The 15,204-nt window shown below is 38.8% G+C and overlaps 1 protein-coding gene across 10 annotated transcripts in view; it reads right to left on the bottom strand.

Annotated features, from left to right (window-relative positions):
- Positions 1-15,204, bottom strand: part of STAU2 (staufen double-stranded RNA binding protein 2) — a 305,674-nt gene that overhangs the window by 133,122 nt on the left and 157,348 nt on the right. For all 10 annotated transcript variants that reach the window (XM_045162802.1, XM_045162800.1, XM_045162797.1 and 7 more), the window contains one exon: positions 5,681-5,988. In XM_045162802.1, coding sequence (XP_045018737.1) covers positions 5,681-5,988 — 308 coding nt within the window. The remainder of the gene's footprint in view (positions 1-5,680; positions 5,989-15,204) is intronic.

Here is a 15,204-nt window from a genome sequence, read left to right as displayed (position 1 = left end):
ACACTATACAATAGTTGGATTTAAAATAAAGATTTGTAAGCAAGAAGCAAAAATGTACTGGCATTTCTGCTGTGTCATAAAATAATATGTGTAATTCCTCTTTCGCTATCTGATACATAACAAGGCAGTCAATAAATGTCAGTTTCATTTCCTTGTTTACTCATGTATCTTCTAATACCCCTGGCATGTCAGAGTATTTTTTTTTCAGTGTGCAGATATCTTTACAGGCAGCATTCCACATACTGCTCTCTTTTTCTCAAGAGTTGTCCTGGATGAGAAAAGAACAATACATTTGAAATTTTAGATGCTCTCATTCATGGAAAAAAAAAAAAAAAACTTCAGCTATAGCTGAATGCTGAAGAGAGGAAAATAGACCATTTCAACATGACTTAGAAAAAATAGGTATATATATATATACACACCAGCCTGACATGATGTAGTACCTGATGGGTACTACAATTAATCTTCTGTTACTAAGTAAAAAATCACATCATTGCCAACCATTTCTAGCAAAAGGAAATGAAATTCACCTTTAGATGAAAAATAATTTCCTTTTCTTCAACTTGATTGAAGAAATAACTGCTTATTGCTTTTCAAATAATTTCAAATAGAATTCTTGAAATCTCTTACAATACAAACAAAAAAGGCTACAGATATTTCTAGTTGTGGATGACACATAATGACAATTATTTTTTTCTGCACATCAGTGGCTCATTTCAAATCCACATCAAAGTCACTGTGTTAGGATAGCTCTTCTATGTATTACTCTTTCTTTGAAATGTGTCTTATTATGTATATGCTGGTGTATCAAGGCTCAAGAGTATGTCTATCCTGATTACATTCTGCAGTGATTTAGGGTGGAGTTAGTCTTGAATAGTTTATGTGGTAATAATGGACTATTTTGTTTCCCTGGTGGCTCTGTGGTAAAGAAGCCGCCTGCCAATGCATGAGATGCAGGTTCAGTCCCTGGATTGGGAAGATCCCCTAGAGAAGGAAATGGTAACCCACTCCAGTATTCTAGCCTGGGAAATCCCACGGAAAGAGGAGCCTGGCGGGCTACAGTCCATGGGGTACACAGAGTCAGACACGACTTGGCAACTAAACAACAAATGGACTATTTTATTTAAGTCTTGATTGATTCTTAACTGTTATTCATCACACTATGTTTTTATATGCATCAGGATTTCTTTCTTAAATTTAATATTTTTCTCTAAATATTTGGAAATTTCAGCCAAGTGAGCTGATATGTAATTCTAATGGTTTTTATGAACTATAGTTATGTGAAATGTATTGACAGTTTGTATGCCCTTGAGGTTTTGGCCAAGTATATCAAACTCTGAAGAAACCAGACAACAGGTCAGTTTGCAGATAACAGGCTGCCCATCTGAAAAACAAACCTGAGTTTTAGGGTCACCACAGGAAGACCAAAGACTTCAGGAGAATTCTTCCAATTTCTCCAAGGTCTTTGGAAAGTTGAGGCTAAATCCAAGAGGGCTTTGTAAGAAGTGACTATAAATCAGAGCAAAATCTCTTGACCCCATGCCAAACCCATAAATGTATTTTGCTCATTGTACTCAGTAATTTCTCATCACTTTATATACATTGTTCAGCAGTGTAGATGAAAATTTGGGCTCAGAAGTGACATGGTAAGTTATGTTTCAAGGACAAATTAGACATGGGGGAAAACATTTCTAAGTGGAGGAGTATACATCCATGCATGATTTCTTTCTCCATATTTTCCTATTAGAAGTCTACAAAATTTTACTTATACTGGTTTTTAAAAAATGGACCCCTTACTCCAAAAAAACTAGCCGCAAACAGCCTGATTATAAATCAGCCTGATTATAAATCAAAAAAACTCTGATTATAAATACATGGATTACAAAAAGTGAGATATAGGGAAAATAAGAAAAAAGAGAAAGAACACTGATTCTCGAGTTGGGTAAGCCCCACTCCCCATGTCCCATCTCAGTGTAAACTGTACTAAGACCAAACAGTTGAAATGTTATGTCATTCATGCCTTTAAGAGAAGCCCATAATCATAAGAGAAACCTGCTGTAATCATACTAAACTTCAAAAAAGAAGACATATTAGTTGAAAGGTATTATGTTTGAATTGTACTTGAAAAGAAAGTTTTTAATTAAATAGATACTTCTGAGCCTTCTACTGACATTCTCATCTTGCTAAAAATTGCACCAACATCTAAAACTCACAATAATGAAAAGGCACCCCATCCAGTAAAACATTCCCTGATTTTTATAAAATAAATTAAATATGGTTTAACTAAGATACTAAGTACTTTCTTTACACTCTTTATATGAAAAAGACAAATCTAGTTTTTTATATTTCACTCTGGAGGTTTTAAAAACAACACTGCTCACTGGATGATAATCACAAGGAAGGGTACAGACTAAAAGATTAAAATTAAACCCATCTAGAAAAGATAATTTACTAAAATAATTCATTTTAATTTCCAGTCTAATTTTTCTAATGACTCAATTAAACAATGAAACTGCTTACAGTTAATTATACAGAGAGATTTCTAATATAATTAGTATGGAAAAACATATTTATGATGCAAAAACTCAGAATTATGTAAATTATAACACAACAAAACAAAATCTACTTCAGCTCAAAAGTTGATGAGCGTTTCAAAAATGTCTCCTCCATAATAATTTTCTTTAAAAAGCTGAATGATTTTGAAACATTTTGGCATTATAATTAGAGAGTATCAAGTACATACCAAGGAACCCTGGACACTAAGGTATACCTGTATTTCAAATGAATTTTCATGAAATGCATAGAAGTTAAAGAAGCACACTAACTGGGCTGGACAAAGCTTGACGTTCACAGAACTGCTGATATAAAGTGTTTTTTTCCTAAAAAGTAATAAGTCAATAACATTCAAGTTCTAAAAGAAAATTTAAAAAAACATACTAAATAAAACTTCAAAAAATAAATACTCATTTATGATAGAAATCCAAAAGCTTGCATCTAAAATGTGATTAAAAACTTTAGGTTAGCCCAAGCAAGGATAAAAGAATTATTGAGAATATGTAAGTGTTCAGTCATCTTCTGACCTGCGGAGCCAGCTTTATTAATAATAACTTTAATTGTATAATAATTTTAATTATTTTATAGGCTTAAGGGAAAGGATGTGAGCTTAATACTTGCATTCTGGTGAGCAAATAAATTTTTTGTCACTCAAATTTCAGTTAAAGAGTGGGTAATGAAAAAAAATTTAAAGTTAAAACAACATAGTTTTCAGTACACTAATATATTTTTTACTTTTAATACAATATAGCTGTCACATACAATGGCTCTGGTAGGCTTAAATCAAATGTCAATGGGCACAGAAGGCCAGAGAAGAGTTTATACAATATTCAGTAAGCAACAATATCTATTCAGTGTACAATAACAAAATTTTAAAAGTACTAACCTTGAGACACAGAGAAAGAATTTATTGTTTTTAAGTTCCAGAAATAAAAATAACACAATAGCATGGAATCCGTAACAAGCTGGCCCTATCATTTCTAAACTATGGTCCAATTAAAACATTTAAGAAAGAGAAACAATCTACATGTTTTTCTAGCAGGTAAATACACCTGAGAAAGTTACCTATAAAGAAATAGGCTTTAAAACTCTCAACCACAACGACTCTTCCACTGTGGCATTCTGAGGGTGTGCTGGGCACCTGGCAGGGCATGGAGCCATTTCCCAGTCTGTTCACTGCACAGCTGCAGGCTGCAGCTTGTCAGCAACACAACATTTCATATCAACACCAAGCTCGTTTGACCAAAGAAGCACAGTAATGTTTCAAACCATCTGCTTATATTCATTAGTATGTAAAAATCACCAAACACAATTTGGAAATGTTTACTAACTTGTCCATAAATAAGAGTGTAATATCTCAGCATAAACTTTAAAGAAAAAAAAAAGGGTCTGAGTTGTCAGCCCAAATATAGGAGTAACAGATTCTACATTTTGACTAAAGCGAAACTATTTTAAAATTATAGTTGCTGTCACTGCCAAGAATTAACAAATAAATACAAATTTAAAAATTTAAGTAGTTCTTCTGGCAGCTAAATGAACATCTACCACAGTAACTTCTCCAAGCAAAAAACTCAATTCAGAGCTTGAATAAACTTGTGCTTTGTTTCTATAAAAATCCAAATGTAGTATTACTTTCGGACATTTTTAGACAACTAGATTTGTAAATAAACAGTGAATTCCTTTCCATCACAGTTTATTTCTAGTTCATCCATGCACATGATCGATAGAATTGCTTAGTTCTTTTTCTGCAGGACTTTAACCGTGTGAATGAAGGTCCTTTTAAACAGTGAGTTACTATTCTTAAGGTAAACCACAAAACAAACCCTAAAATTTTAATTTTTAAATTAAATGATTAAAATTTCAGATGACAGAGCCAAAAACTGGTAACAGCTTTTTAGATTTCATATTAATAATCTAATTAAAAACACTAACCACTACCTGGCAAGAGATTGGAAAGGATCAGGTTTCTGTGAAGGGAAATAAACAAACCAAAAAAAAACATGCAAAAATTCCACCCCCTCAACCACATGATCTTCTCTCATATCTAAATTTGAAAAAAATTTATAAATACATGATCATTTTAGACAATACAGACCTTCTAGAGCATTTCTAAAGGAAATTACAGTTTTTGGTCTTACGGAGTAAGACTAAGATGGAAAGGGGCGTGAAAATCATGAACTCTGCGGGGACAGTCTGTTCTTTCTACACACAAGCACGCTGCTGTTCATCCAGTCAAGTGGTTACAGTTCAGTACAAGATTTTCAAGCAACTAAGATGTCAAAACACAGGTATTTCCTCTTTCTAGAGTTAACAATTCTTTTAAAAGATCTACCCACAGAGGATTATTGTGGTTTGTTTTTTTCCAAAAGGGAACAATGACTAAATGGGGGAGGGGGAGAGTTTCCAGCCCCAAATTCTTATACACAACAAGAGGCCTATAAGCTAGGTGTAGACTGCCCGGAGAAATAGAATTATTGGTACCATCTGAGGTAGGTGCTACCCTAGATGGTTCCAAACACAATCCAGTAAAACAATACATGTTTTTATGCCTCAAACAGCTAGAAAGCATTTATCACTGTTCTAATACCATGGTTAATGAACTCCTAAGACAACAGACTTCTAAGATGTTATACCTTAGTGGCATCTCTGGATCATTACTAGCAACAGAATGCCAAATTGAAAATTGCTATGAAAGTAAAATCAGCATTAGAAAAACTCAACCTTACTGTAAACTGAGGGAGCACTTAGTGTTAAATACTAAGACCAAATGTATGAAGGCAGGATCTTTACTTGGGAGGACAGAGTGGAGGGAATAGATGCGCCCAATTGAGACCAATCAGAAGACAGAAGAGAGGATGAAAAATGTCTTAAAAAAAAATAGAGGAGGAAGAAAGAATATGGAGGAGAGCCAGGCAGCAAAAAATAATTACTGGAGAGAATGAAAAATCTTTAAAATGAGGCATGTGCACATGGCTCGTTTTTCTGTCCTCCGTGTTCCTAATGATTTACAATGTAAGTGGCACAGAAGTCACGCTAGCAGGCAAGAATGAGCTTTCTGATGGAGAGAGATGGAGGACTAGGGGCTAATGAAGTGCTTTGTTTTCTTGGTTTTGCTTTTAATTCATACCTGAAAGCCTTGAATCCTTGCTAAATATTCCAGCTGTTTTGAAGGTTGTACTGGAGAACAAGGGGGAGTAGGAGAACTTCCTTTTAAACCTATGGCTTCAGCTGTAGAAGATGTTCCGTTCATAAGGAGTTCCCTGGCAATTGTAGCTGAACTACTCGATGTGGGAGATATACTGAAGAAAGAGCTCGAGGGTTGGTTCATATCTTTGGGTGACAAATAGCCTAGAGTCGTGCCAGAGATTACTTTGTGGCGGCTGGCTTCCATCTCTTGATAAACATCAGGAGACAAATGAAGAATTCCTTTTGGAGCTATAAGTAAAATAAAGAAACATTGTTATTACACTTAAAATAAGTGAAACAGAAACATGTTAGAGCATTAGTGACTCCAGGATTTCACGTGAAACAAGGCAATGAAAAACACTGTTAAGCACCCGTCTTCCCCATACTTGCAAAGGCAATTGCAGTCTCCTCTTTGGAGGCGAAAAATGTACGTTTCAATATTCCTAAAAATCATTGGCTTAAAAAATCACAAAAGTGACTTCAAGGGAAAGCGTATGTGGTGGAGAAGCTATGGAGGAAGATCGGTTACTGATGTGTAGAAGTGCACTGGGGGTAAGATTAGGAATGTGTAGGGTCTTCAGCCTGCAATTTAATATTTTATGATCTCTAAAAGAGACACTAAATCCCTAATGTATGCAGCAGTTGAGACACAGAGGTAAAATGATGGCTGGGTCAGTCCAAATTATCTGAGCAAAAAACTCATACATCCAATGGCCTGCTGGTATTCCTCTCTCCACAAGGATGTCCCACTGTCAACTCTACCTAATGAACATGTTAAAAACTGACAGAGCATCTTCTTCCCCCAAACTGTCTCCTATCTGGCTTATCTCATCATGATAGGGCTGCCCTGGCGGCTCAGTAGTAAAGAATTCGCCTGCCAATGCAGGCAATGTGGGTTTGATCCATGGGTCAGGAAGATTCCCTGGAGAGAGAAATGGCAGCTCACTGCAGTATTCTTGCCTGGGAAAGCCCATCAACAGAGAAGCCTGGTGGGCTGCAGTCCATGGGGTCACAAAAGAGCTGGACACGACCTAGTGACTAAACAACACGATACCACCATCCATCTGCTCGGCTGCCCAACCTAGACTCCTGGCAACCAGCTTTGACTCACTCACCAACAAGTAGCCACCATGTGCAGTCTAGAATGTGCCCTGTCAGCTTATCAAGTGTATTAGCCCAAGTCAGGCCATATGCAGATTCTAACATCAAGAGGAGTGAGCCTGGGGCTGTGTCATGAGTTGGCAGAGTTGTAAACATATTTCCCTTGACTTCCATTTGTCTGAGAGATATTTCAAACCACATTTCACATGCTTGTTCTAACATCTTTGGATCAGATATTAATGACTCTCAAATCATGACACCATCTTCTAAAATTACTGATCAATCACCAGTTTTGGAGAACGTGCTCTGAGAAAGAAATCCTGCCGCTTCCTTTACCACCACTAACCTCCTGATTCAGGCCCTCAGTGTTTCTGACAGGGCTATTGCAACCATCACTAAAAGCTTCACACTGCTGCTCTCCCCACTGTCCATTTCCCAAAGTGGGTCTATACCATAATCCCCAAATACAAGGGTTCCATGATAAATACATGGGGGAAATACTGCAAATTATATCACACACAAACATCCCTTTGGGAGGATTAAAAATGCATGTCAGCACAGTAAAAACTCTGAGAAATCCAGAAGAACAGAAATCCATTTAACTTGGTTTAAGCCAGGATTTCCCAGATTCATATTATATCCAGGCTTCCCATGTAACATTAATAACAACACCCTAGGAAATGCTAAGGCTAGACATTCTCTCACTTTAAAATCTTTACTGGCTCTCCATCACTTACACATCAAATCAGAATCCCTCAGGATGACAAATGAGGCCCTTAGTGCTCCGGCTCCTCCCTTCCTCCCCATCCTACTAAAATCTTCATGGAGACCCCATGCTCCACTCATGCAAATACAGTCACACCTCTCCCCATACTCTGGCTTGTTTGATCTCATCACATCCTTATTTCTATTGTTCAGTCTCTCTTTCTCTCTCTCTCACACACCCACACCCACACCCACCCTCCCCCCACCCCCCTACCTCCCCCCTCACACACACCAGTTAGCCTCCTACTGTTAGGTTTTAGGCACCGTGCTAACCAATAGTGTCCTGACCTCAAGTCACCCTCAGTCTCTCAGGAGATGAAAATGAAAGGGATAAATATCATGGTGTGGCAGGTACCTCTGCAGAAACGGGTTGGGGAGCAATGGGAATGAGAAGGGAGAAGCACTGGGAGCTCAGGAAAGGCTTCCTAGAGATGGTACTGTCAGCACATCCCAAGGGACGAGGAGAACTGGGCCCAGGAGGGACAGAACTGAAGGCAAGGGGAGGCATGAACAGACGCAGGGATCAGCAGACCTGGGAACCTCTGCCCTGGAGCAAGAAGGGGGAGATGCGGACTGCAACAAGGAAAAGTGGAGGGCTGAAAGGGGCCAAGCTCCAGGGAACTTCACCCTGATGGTGTTATAACATAAAGCGAGTGAGTGAAAGTTGCCCAGTCGTGTCCGACTCTTTGTGACCCATGGACTATACAGTCCATGGAATTCTCCAGGCCAGAATACTGGAGTGGGTGGTTACCACTCATTGGATGGAACACAGGTCTCCAGCATTGCAGGCAGATTCTTTACCAGCTGAGCCACAAGGGAAGCCCAAAACATAAAGGGGTTGCTTTAAAAAATAATTTATATATGGCACTTCCCTGACATTCCTGTGGTTAGGACTCTATACTTCTACTGCAGGGGGCACAGGTTTGAAATTGCTTGGGGAACTAAGATTCTACATGCCGCATGACATGGCCAAATGAATAAATACATAAATAAATTATACAGCATAAAATATCATCCTATTTTACAGATTTAAAGGACTTCCCTGTAGCTCAAATGGTAAAAAATCTGCCTGCAATGCAGGAGACCTGGGTTCAACCCCTGGTTAGGGAAGATCCTCTGGAGAAAGGAATGGCAATTCAGTCAGCATTCTTGCCTGGAGAATCCCATGGACAGAGGAGCCTGGCAGGCTACAGTCCATGGGGTCTCAAAAAGTTGGACATGACTGAGCAACAAACACACACATGTTTTATGGATTTAATTTATCTTTGTGTTTGTTAGCTTTACATTCAGGAAAATTTTTAACAAAAAAATTAAAAAGAAAACATATGCGTTGGGGAAAAATTACAGATAAATCTCACTAGCCAGAGTAAACTACTTTTAACATTTTGCTTTAAACATATACTTTTAGTCTTTTTTCCTATACATTTTTGTTAATTGAAAAAACAAGTTAAAAGACAGAAATACAACATGATCCTTTTGTTATTTATAAAACTATGTACTTTCATTAATAACTTTAAGCTTAAAATTTCATTATATCAGTTGTTTCTTTAAAGAGTTTCATATTGCTGGACATCTAATTTATTTCTTTTTTTAAAAAAACAACACAGGGAAACACATTTTTTAAAATTACATCTTTATTCACATGAAAATTGATTTCCTTAACTCAGAAGCAGAACCGCTATTTCAAAGAATATGCATTTTATTTTTTTTACACTAATAAATTGCTCTAAATTGGTACAAACGCTAGTAGTTGTGCCAATTTCACACCTCCATACAAATATGTGGAAGTTTCTCCTTCTTATTTCAGTAGTAGATATTATTATTAAAAACCCTTTGCCACCGCTGTTAGTATAGATAAGTGGCAAAGATTTTTAAAATAATAATATCTAATATAAAAATAGGGGGGAAAAGGTACTTTAAGCTTCACCTCATGATATCTGGGGAGGTGAGAGAGGTTGGAGATTTGAGGGCTTCCCTGGTGGCTCAGACGATAAGGATTTGTCTGTCATGCAGGAGACTCAGGTTCGATCCCTGGGTTCAGAAGATTCCCTGGAGAAGGGAATGGCAACTCACTCCAGTATTCTTGCCTGGAGAATTCCATGGACAGAAGAGCCTGGCGGGCTACAGTCTATGGGGTTGCAAAGAGTTGCACAGGACTGAGCGACTTCGCTTTCATTTTCATGTGTGACCAATGGTTTAATCAATCATGCCTATGTAATGGAACTGCCCCAAACGCCCGTAAACGAGGAGGTTTGAAAAGTGTTTGAGTTTGGGTTGTGTCTCCCAGCTTTACTGGGACAGACGCTTCTGTGCTCCAGCTGCTTCTGAGCCCCACCCTGTGTACCTACCTCTTCCTCTGGCTTTCATTTTAAATCTTTTATAACAAACCCATGATAGTATCTTCCTGAGTTGTGTGAGCTGTTCTAGCGAGTCATCAAACTTGAGAAGGGGGCTGCGGGAACCCCCTGAATTTACACCATTTCAGTCAGGAGTACAGACGGGAATATGGGGCTTGTGACTGGCAAAGTGGGGCATCTTGTGAGCCTGAGCCCTTAATCTGTGGGGTCTGCACTGATTCCAGGGAGCAAAGGAACCAAACTGTAGGACACCCTTTTAGTGTCCAGAAAGTTGGAGAACTGGTTGCTATGGAGGAAAAGAATCCCTACACAGTTAGTGTCAGAAATGCGGTAAAAACAGCCATATGTCAACTCTGATCAAACTAGACATGTACGTGCAATTTTATGTTCAATTTTATCTCAACAAAAAACATTTGCCAATTTGATAAGTGAGATGACGTATTACTTTTTCACTAGGTGTACCAACACCAGACACAATTCTTATTTAAAGGATAACTTAATGTATGACTCTAAATTCTACACTTAATTTAAGAAATCAAGAAGCTAAGAGCATTATTTCAGCAATGTTATTATATAGCAGTAACGGGCTTGCCAATAGCAATATTATCAAGCAACAAAAATGCTCTCCCAGCACTCTGGAGAGGGATTACATCACAGCAGAAGAACTCATGTGGGGTACAGGCTCCCTTATTCCACTGTAAAGCCCGAACTGACTTCATGAATAAAGAAGATTCCTTTCTATGGAGATCAACTAATATAATAGTCACAGAGAGAGTAAAGATACGTGTAGATGTCTGCAGTCAACTACCGAATGATTTTCAATGTGAATATTAGTAACTGTTTGGATCAGTCACAATTCATTTAGGTTCTTTCTGTTGTAAATTTAAGTAACTTTTCAGTGGGGTAAAGACCTAAAACAAGAATCAAAGAGTAATTTAAGGACTCTCTGGTGGTTCAGAGGTTAAGAATCCGCCTGCCAATGAAGGGCACACAGGTTTGATCCCTGGTCCAGGAAGATCCCACATGGTATGGGGCAACTAAGCCTGTGCCCCACAACTGCTGAAAGCCTGTGCACCTGGAGCCCATGCTCTGCAGCGACTCACTCAACTAGAAAAAGTGTGCAGCAGTGGAGACTCAGCCGAGCTAAAAATAAATAAAAACAATAAAAACGAGTAATTTAAAGTATACACATTTAAGGACTTTCCACTGTCTCCTGAAAAACCACCCATCTCAATTTATACTGCTATTAGCAATGTGTGACTAAACCTGCTTTCTTACACATCTGTCAAAACAGGCTTTAGTTATTCTAAATAATTACTATCACTCTACAACATTTTGTTGTTCTATTAATTTACATTTTTTTGATTACTGCAGATAAACTTTCTCTCATGTGACCCCCTTAGGCCCATGCCTTCTTTCTTGTTGGCTCTGACCTCAGTTTTGCTCATGGACTTGGAAAAGAATTCCCCTGCTCAGCCTTGTAATGTCTGTTCTTTTCACCCTCTATTTGAAGATGTTCTGAACCGTTCTTCCATCATCTACCTTTTGTCCCTGATGTGGCCTTTAACATTCCCATCTTAGTGCTGTCAATCTGTAACCACTGTACACAGCTGCACTGCAGAGACAACACGGGCACTATTCTAGCACTTTACATGCATATCTCATTTAATCCACACAACCACCATATGAAACGGATTTTTATTTCTCTAGATTACAGATGAAAAAACTGAAGCACAGAAAAGTCAGGAAACACAGCTAAGGATATGGGTAACGTTTAGCAATGCTAGATTTTAACTCCAGGTGGTCTATCACTAGGGTCTGGACACATTACATTAAATGACGTCCTAAAAGAACAAGCAGAGGGAAAAAAGTGAAACGTCCAGCCAGTTCTAAACACCCAGGTTTAATCCAGGAAGTGAACTCCACATGTGACGTTTACCCAGACTGGCTCCACAATTGATCCATGCCACCATGGCTGTTCTTAGATGTTCCAGAGATAGCCTCACCAAAATCTTCCCTAAATTATATGACGTCATACAGGATTTTAAAAGCCCCAATGTGCCAGGGACAGTGACATCCTACAAATGAGGAATGCCAGGCCATGGTGCCCTTTCTACTTGTTTTCCCCACTAGGTTTATGCTTCTCTCAAATGGGTGTGTAAACCCTCTAGCCTCCCACAGCGTTTTCCCAGTGCTCCAGTTCTTACTGGAAGAGCTGAAGAGGACATTCTGAATTGAGATCTCTTAAAAGGTCTTATATGTATAGATCAGCAAACTTAGCAGAACCTTGCCTTTTGATGTTCACTAACATCGTAACTCTTTGAGAGGCTGAAGAACATAAATGAGTAGTAACTGGTACTAGGGGTATCAGAACAACAGGGCAAACCAAAGGAGTAAGAAAGATAACGTCACTTCACTGGTACAAGCGGTTAATGTTAGTCTATAAAAATGAGTTTCTATGCATGTCCATTGAATGAATGCATTGTGTGTGCTTCATCACTAAGTCACATCCTACTTTTTGTGACCCTGTAGAATGTAGCCCGCCAGGTTCCTCTGTCCGTGGGATTTCCCAGGTAAGAATAATGGAGGGGGTTGCCATTTCCTTCTCCAGGGAATCTTCCTGACCCAGGGACTGAACAAGCGTCTCCTGCATTGGAAGGCAGGTTCTTTACCACTGAGCCACGGAATGAGTGCCTAGCTATTGCTTAATAAAATGAACTTGTCACCTTTTATACCAAAGCTTCAAAGAAAAATCTTACTGTATGTTTCCATAAATCAGCTTGAATCTTGCCACAATACTGCTGGACTAAATGTTTTATTTATAAATACTCAAGTACCCAACAATATTCATCTACTTCTGTCTCAGTGAGATTTTTCATAGCAAAAAAAGAGCAGAAACAGTGATGAAGGGTTCTTCTGATTGAGATTTATGACATGTGGGTAGATGTATGACTGTTTCAATGCAGATACTATCAAGGATGACTCACCAAATGTTAAGAAGAAAGTCAATTGTTTGTATATGGTTTGAAAGCTGAGGGCTTAGAATTATACTCCTCCTCTGATCAGATAGAACATTTTGTTTAGTACTGATACTATCTCAGAAGACAGAGTCCTGCTTCCTAATAGGCATCAATTATCTTAAACCACAACCTAGTTTTGGGGTTTGACAATTTAGAACTGGATATCTGAAAAGTTACTTGGTTGTTACTGGAAAAAACAGACTCTTAATGAGGAGTTTCATTTTAATCTTTTCTTGTTCAAAGTTTCAAGTGACAGCCAGGCAGATATAAACACATTCTGTGACTGGTCTTCCTGATGGTGAAAGTGAAATCCGCCTCTCATAGCATTTGCTGTAAAGTCCACCTCTCCTGGCATTTGCTGCTCAGTGAATTTCCCTAGGGTGTCCTGATGGTGGCAAAATCTCGTCATTATTCCAATGTTGAATAAACCTTATTTTTAAGGTATCAAAAAATTATCATTAAAAAATTCTTAAAACTTGGAAAAATAAACTGCTGGTTCAAAACAGGAAATGTGAGAAAAGGATGAGCAGGAACAGCAAGATTTATCACTTTGACAGTGATTTTAAAAATCATTTATATGAAAACTCACAAAAATCCAAGTAAGGTCTATAGTCTAGGTCACTGTATCGTTCCTGTGTCAATCTCCTCATTTTGATAAAGTGCTATGATTTTGTAAGATGTCGCCACAGGGAGAAGCTGGGTGATGGGTACACACTGTACCATTTTTACAGCTTTAAAAAGCTTTAAAAACCCATCTACATGAAAGCACTGTTAGGCTGCTCTGGGCATTTCCAGGATAGAGGACCTAAAATAAGGCTGTGCGGAGACCTCAAGGTGGAGAGCTTGACAGCTCCAGCTTCGGCCACTGCCTTGCCTAATGGGCAGCCCTGGCTCCCTGGGCTCTGGCTGCTTGACCTCTGGTTCCATGATAATAAGGAAGAACATGATGGGAGTGTGGGCCTCGTGGTTGACATTCTGTTCTTTAGCAGGGAAGCACCATGCCACCAAAGGACAAGTGGGGAGCCTAGGCTCTGAACCTCACCAAGGCTTCCTTGGTGGTTCACTGTAAAGAATCAGGCAGTAATGCAGGAGATCTAGTTTCGATTCCTGGATCAGGAAGATCCCCTGGAGAAGAGAATGGCCGCCCATTCCAGTGTTCTTGGCTGGAGAATTCCATGGACAGATCCATGGTCAATTTTGGAGCTTTCCTGGTGGCTCAGACGGTAAAGAATCTGCCTGTAACGCAGGAGACCTGGGTTCAATCCCTGGGTTGAGAAGATCCCCTGGAGAAGAAAATGGCAACCCACTCCAGTATTCTTGCCTGGAGATTCCCACGGACAGAGGAGCATGGGGTCACAAACAATTGGATACTGAGCGACTAACATACATGCGTACTCACATTAGCTGTAATGAGGTTCCCCTGGACCCTGTGGTAGTGCTGCACACAGCCTAGAAGAGAGCTGGGACTTTGATACTGCTTCTTGATATCAATGCAGACCACAGGGAGACTGGACTTCTACTCCCAGCCAGCAATAATGAGTAGTGTCATAAGAGAAAGAGTGGGAAGTCAGGACATTAATCATCACCTAGAGGTAAAGAGCTTATCCTCTCTGTGATATCAGTGAAGATCATGTAAGGACCAGAATTCCTACTCCACCCAGCAATAACAAGGAATCGACCACCTTGGACACCAATGGAGGCAGAACGGGGAAACTGAAGTAGAATTCTGAAAAGTGATCAAGTAACCCACAAGGAGTGAGTAAAGGAAAGCAAAAGAATAGAAAAAGTAAATAAGATGGCAGACTTAAGTCCTAAACACATAATTACATTAAATGTAAATGATCTAAATATATCAATTAACAGGAAACTAGCAAAGTAGATTAAAAACATGACCCAACTACATGCTGCCTATAAGAAATTCACTCCAAATATACTGATACAGGCAAGCTAAGAGTAAAGGATGAGGAGATAAGATGTATATCTTATAAATATTAATCAAGAGAAAGCAAGACATTCTATTTCTAAATAATGACATATGGAGGTCTATGGACCCACCCCAACAAACAACCATAAGTTATGAATATTAATTTTAAAATACTTTTAAGTCTCTGGAAATTATTCTAAGGGCATATAACAAATAAAACATTCTCCCATGTAATAAAAAATTTGGCTGGATTTTGTCCCCCGTTCCTGGGAGACAGCTTCTAAGTCCTTAGAATTCT

The sequence above is a fragment of the Bubalus bubalis genome, chromosome 15 (genome assembly GCF_019923935.1).
Source record: "Bubalus bubalis isolate 160015118507 breed Murrah chromosome 15, NDDB_SH_1, whole genome shotgun sequence".
Classification (NCBI taxonomy): Eukaryota; Metazoa; Chordata; class Mammalia; order Artiodactyla; family Bovidae; genus Bubalus; species Bubalus bubalis.
The sequence above is the reverse complement of the archived record's forward strand: the minus strand, read 5'-3'. Positions and strand labels throughout refer to the sequence as shown.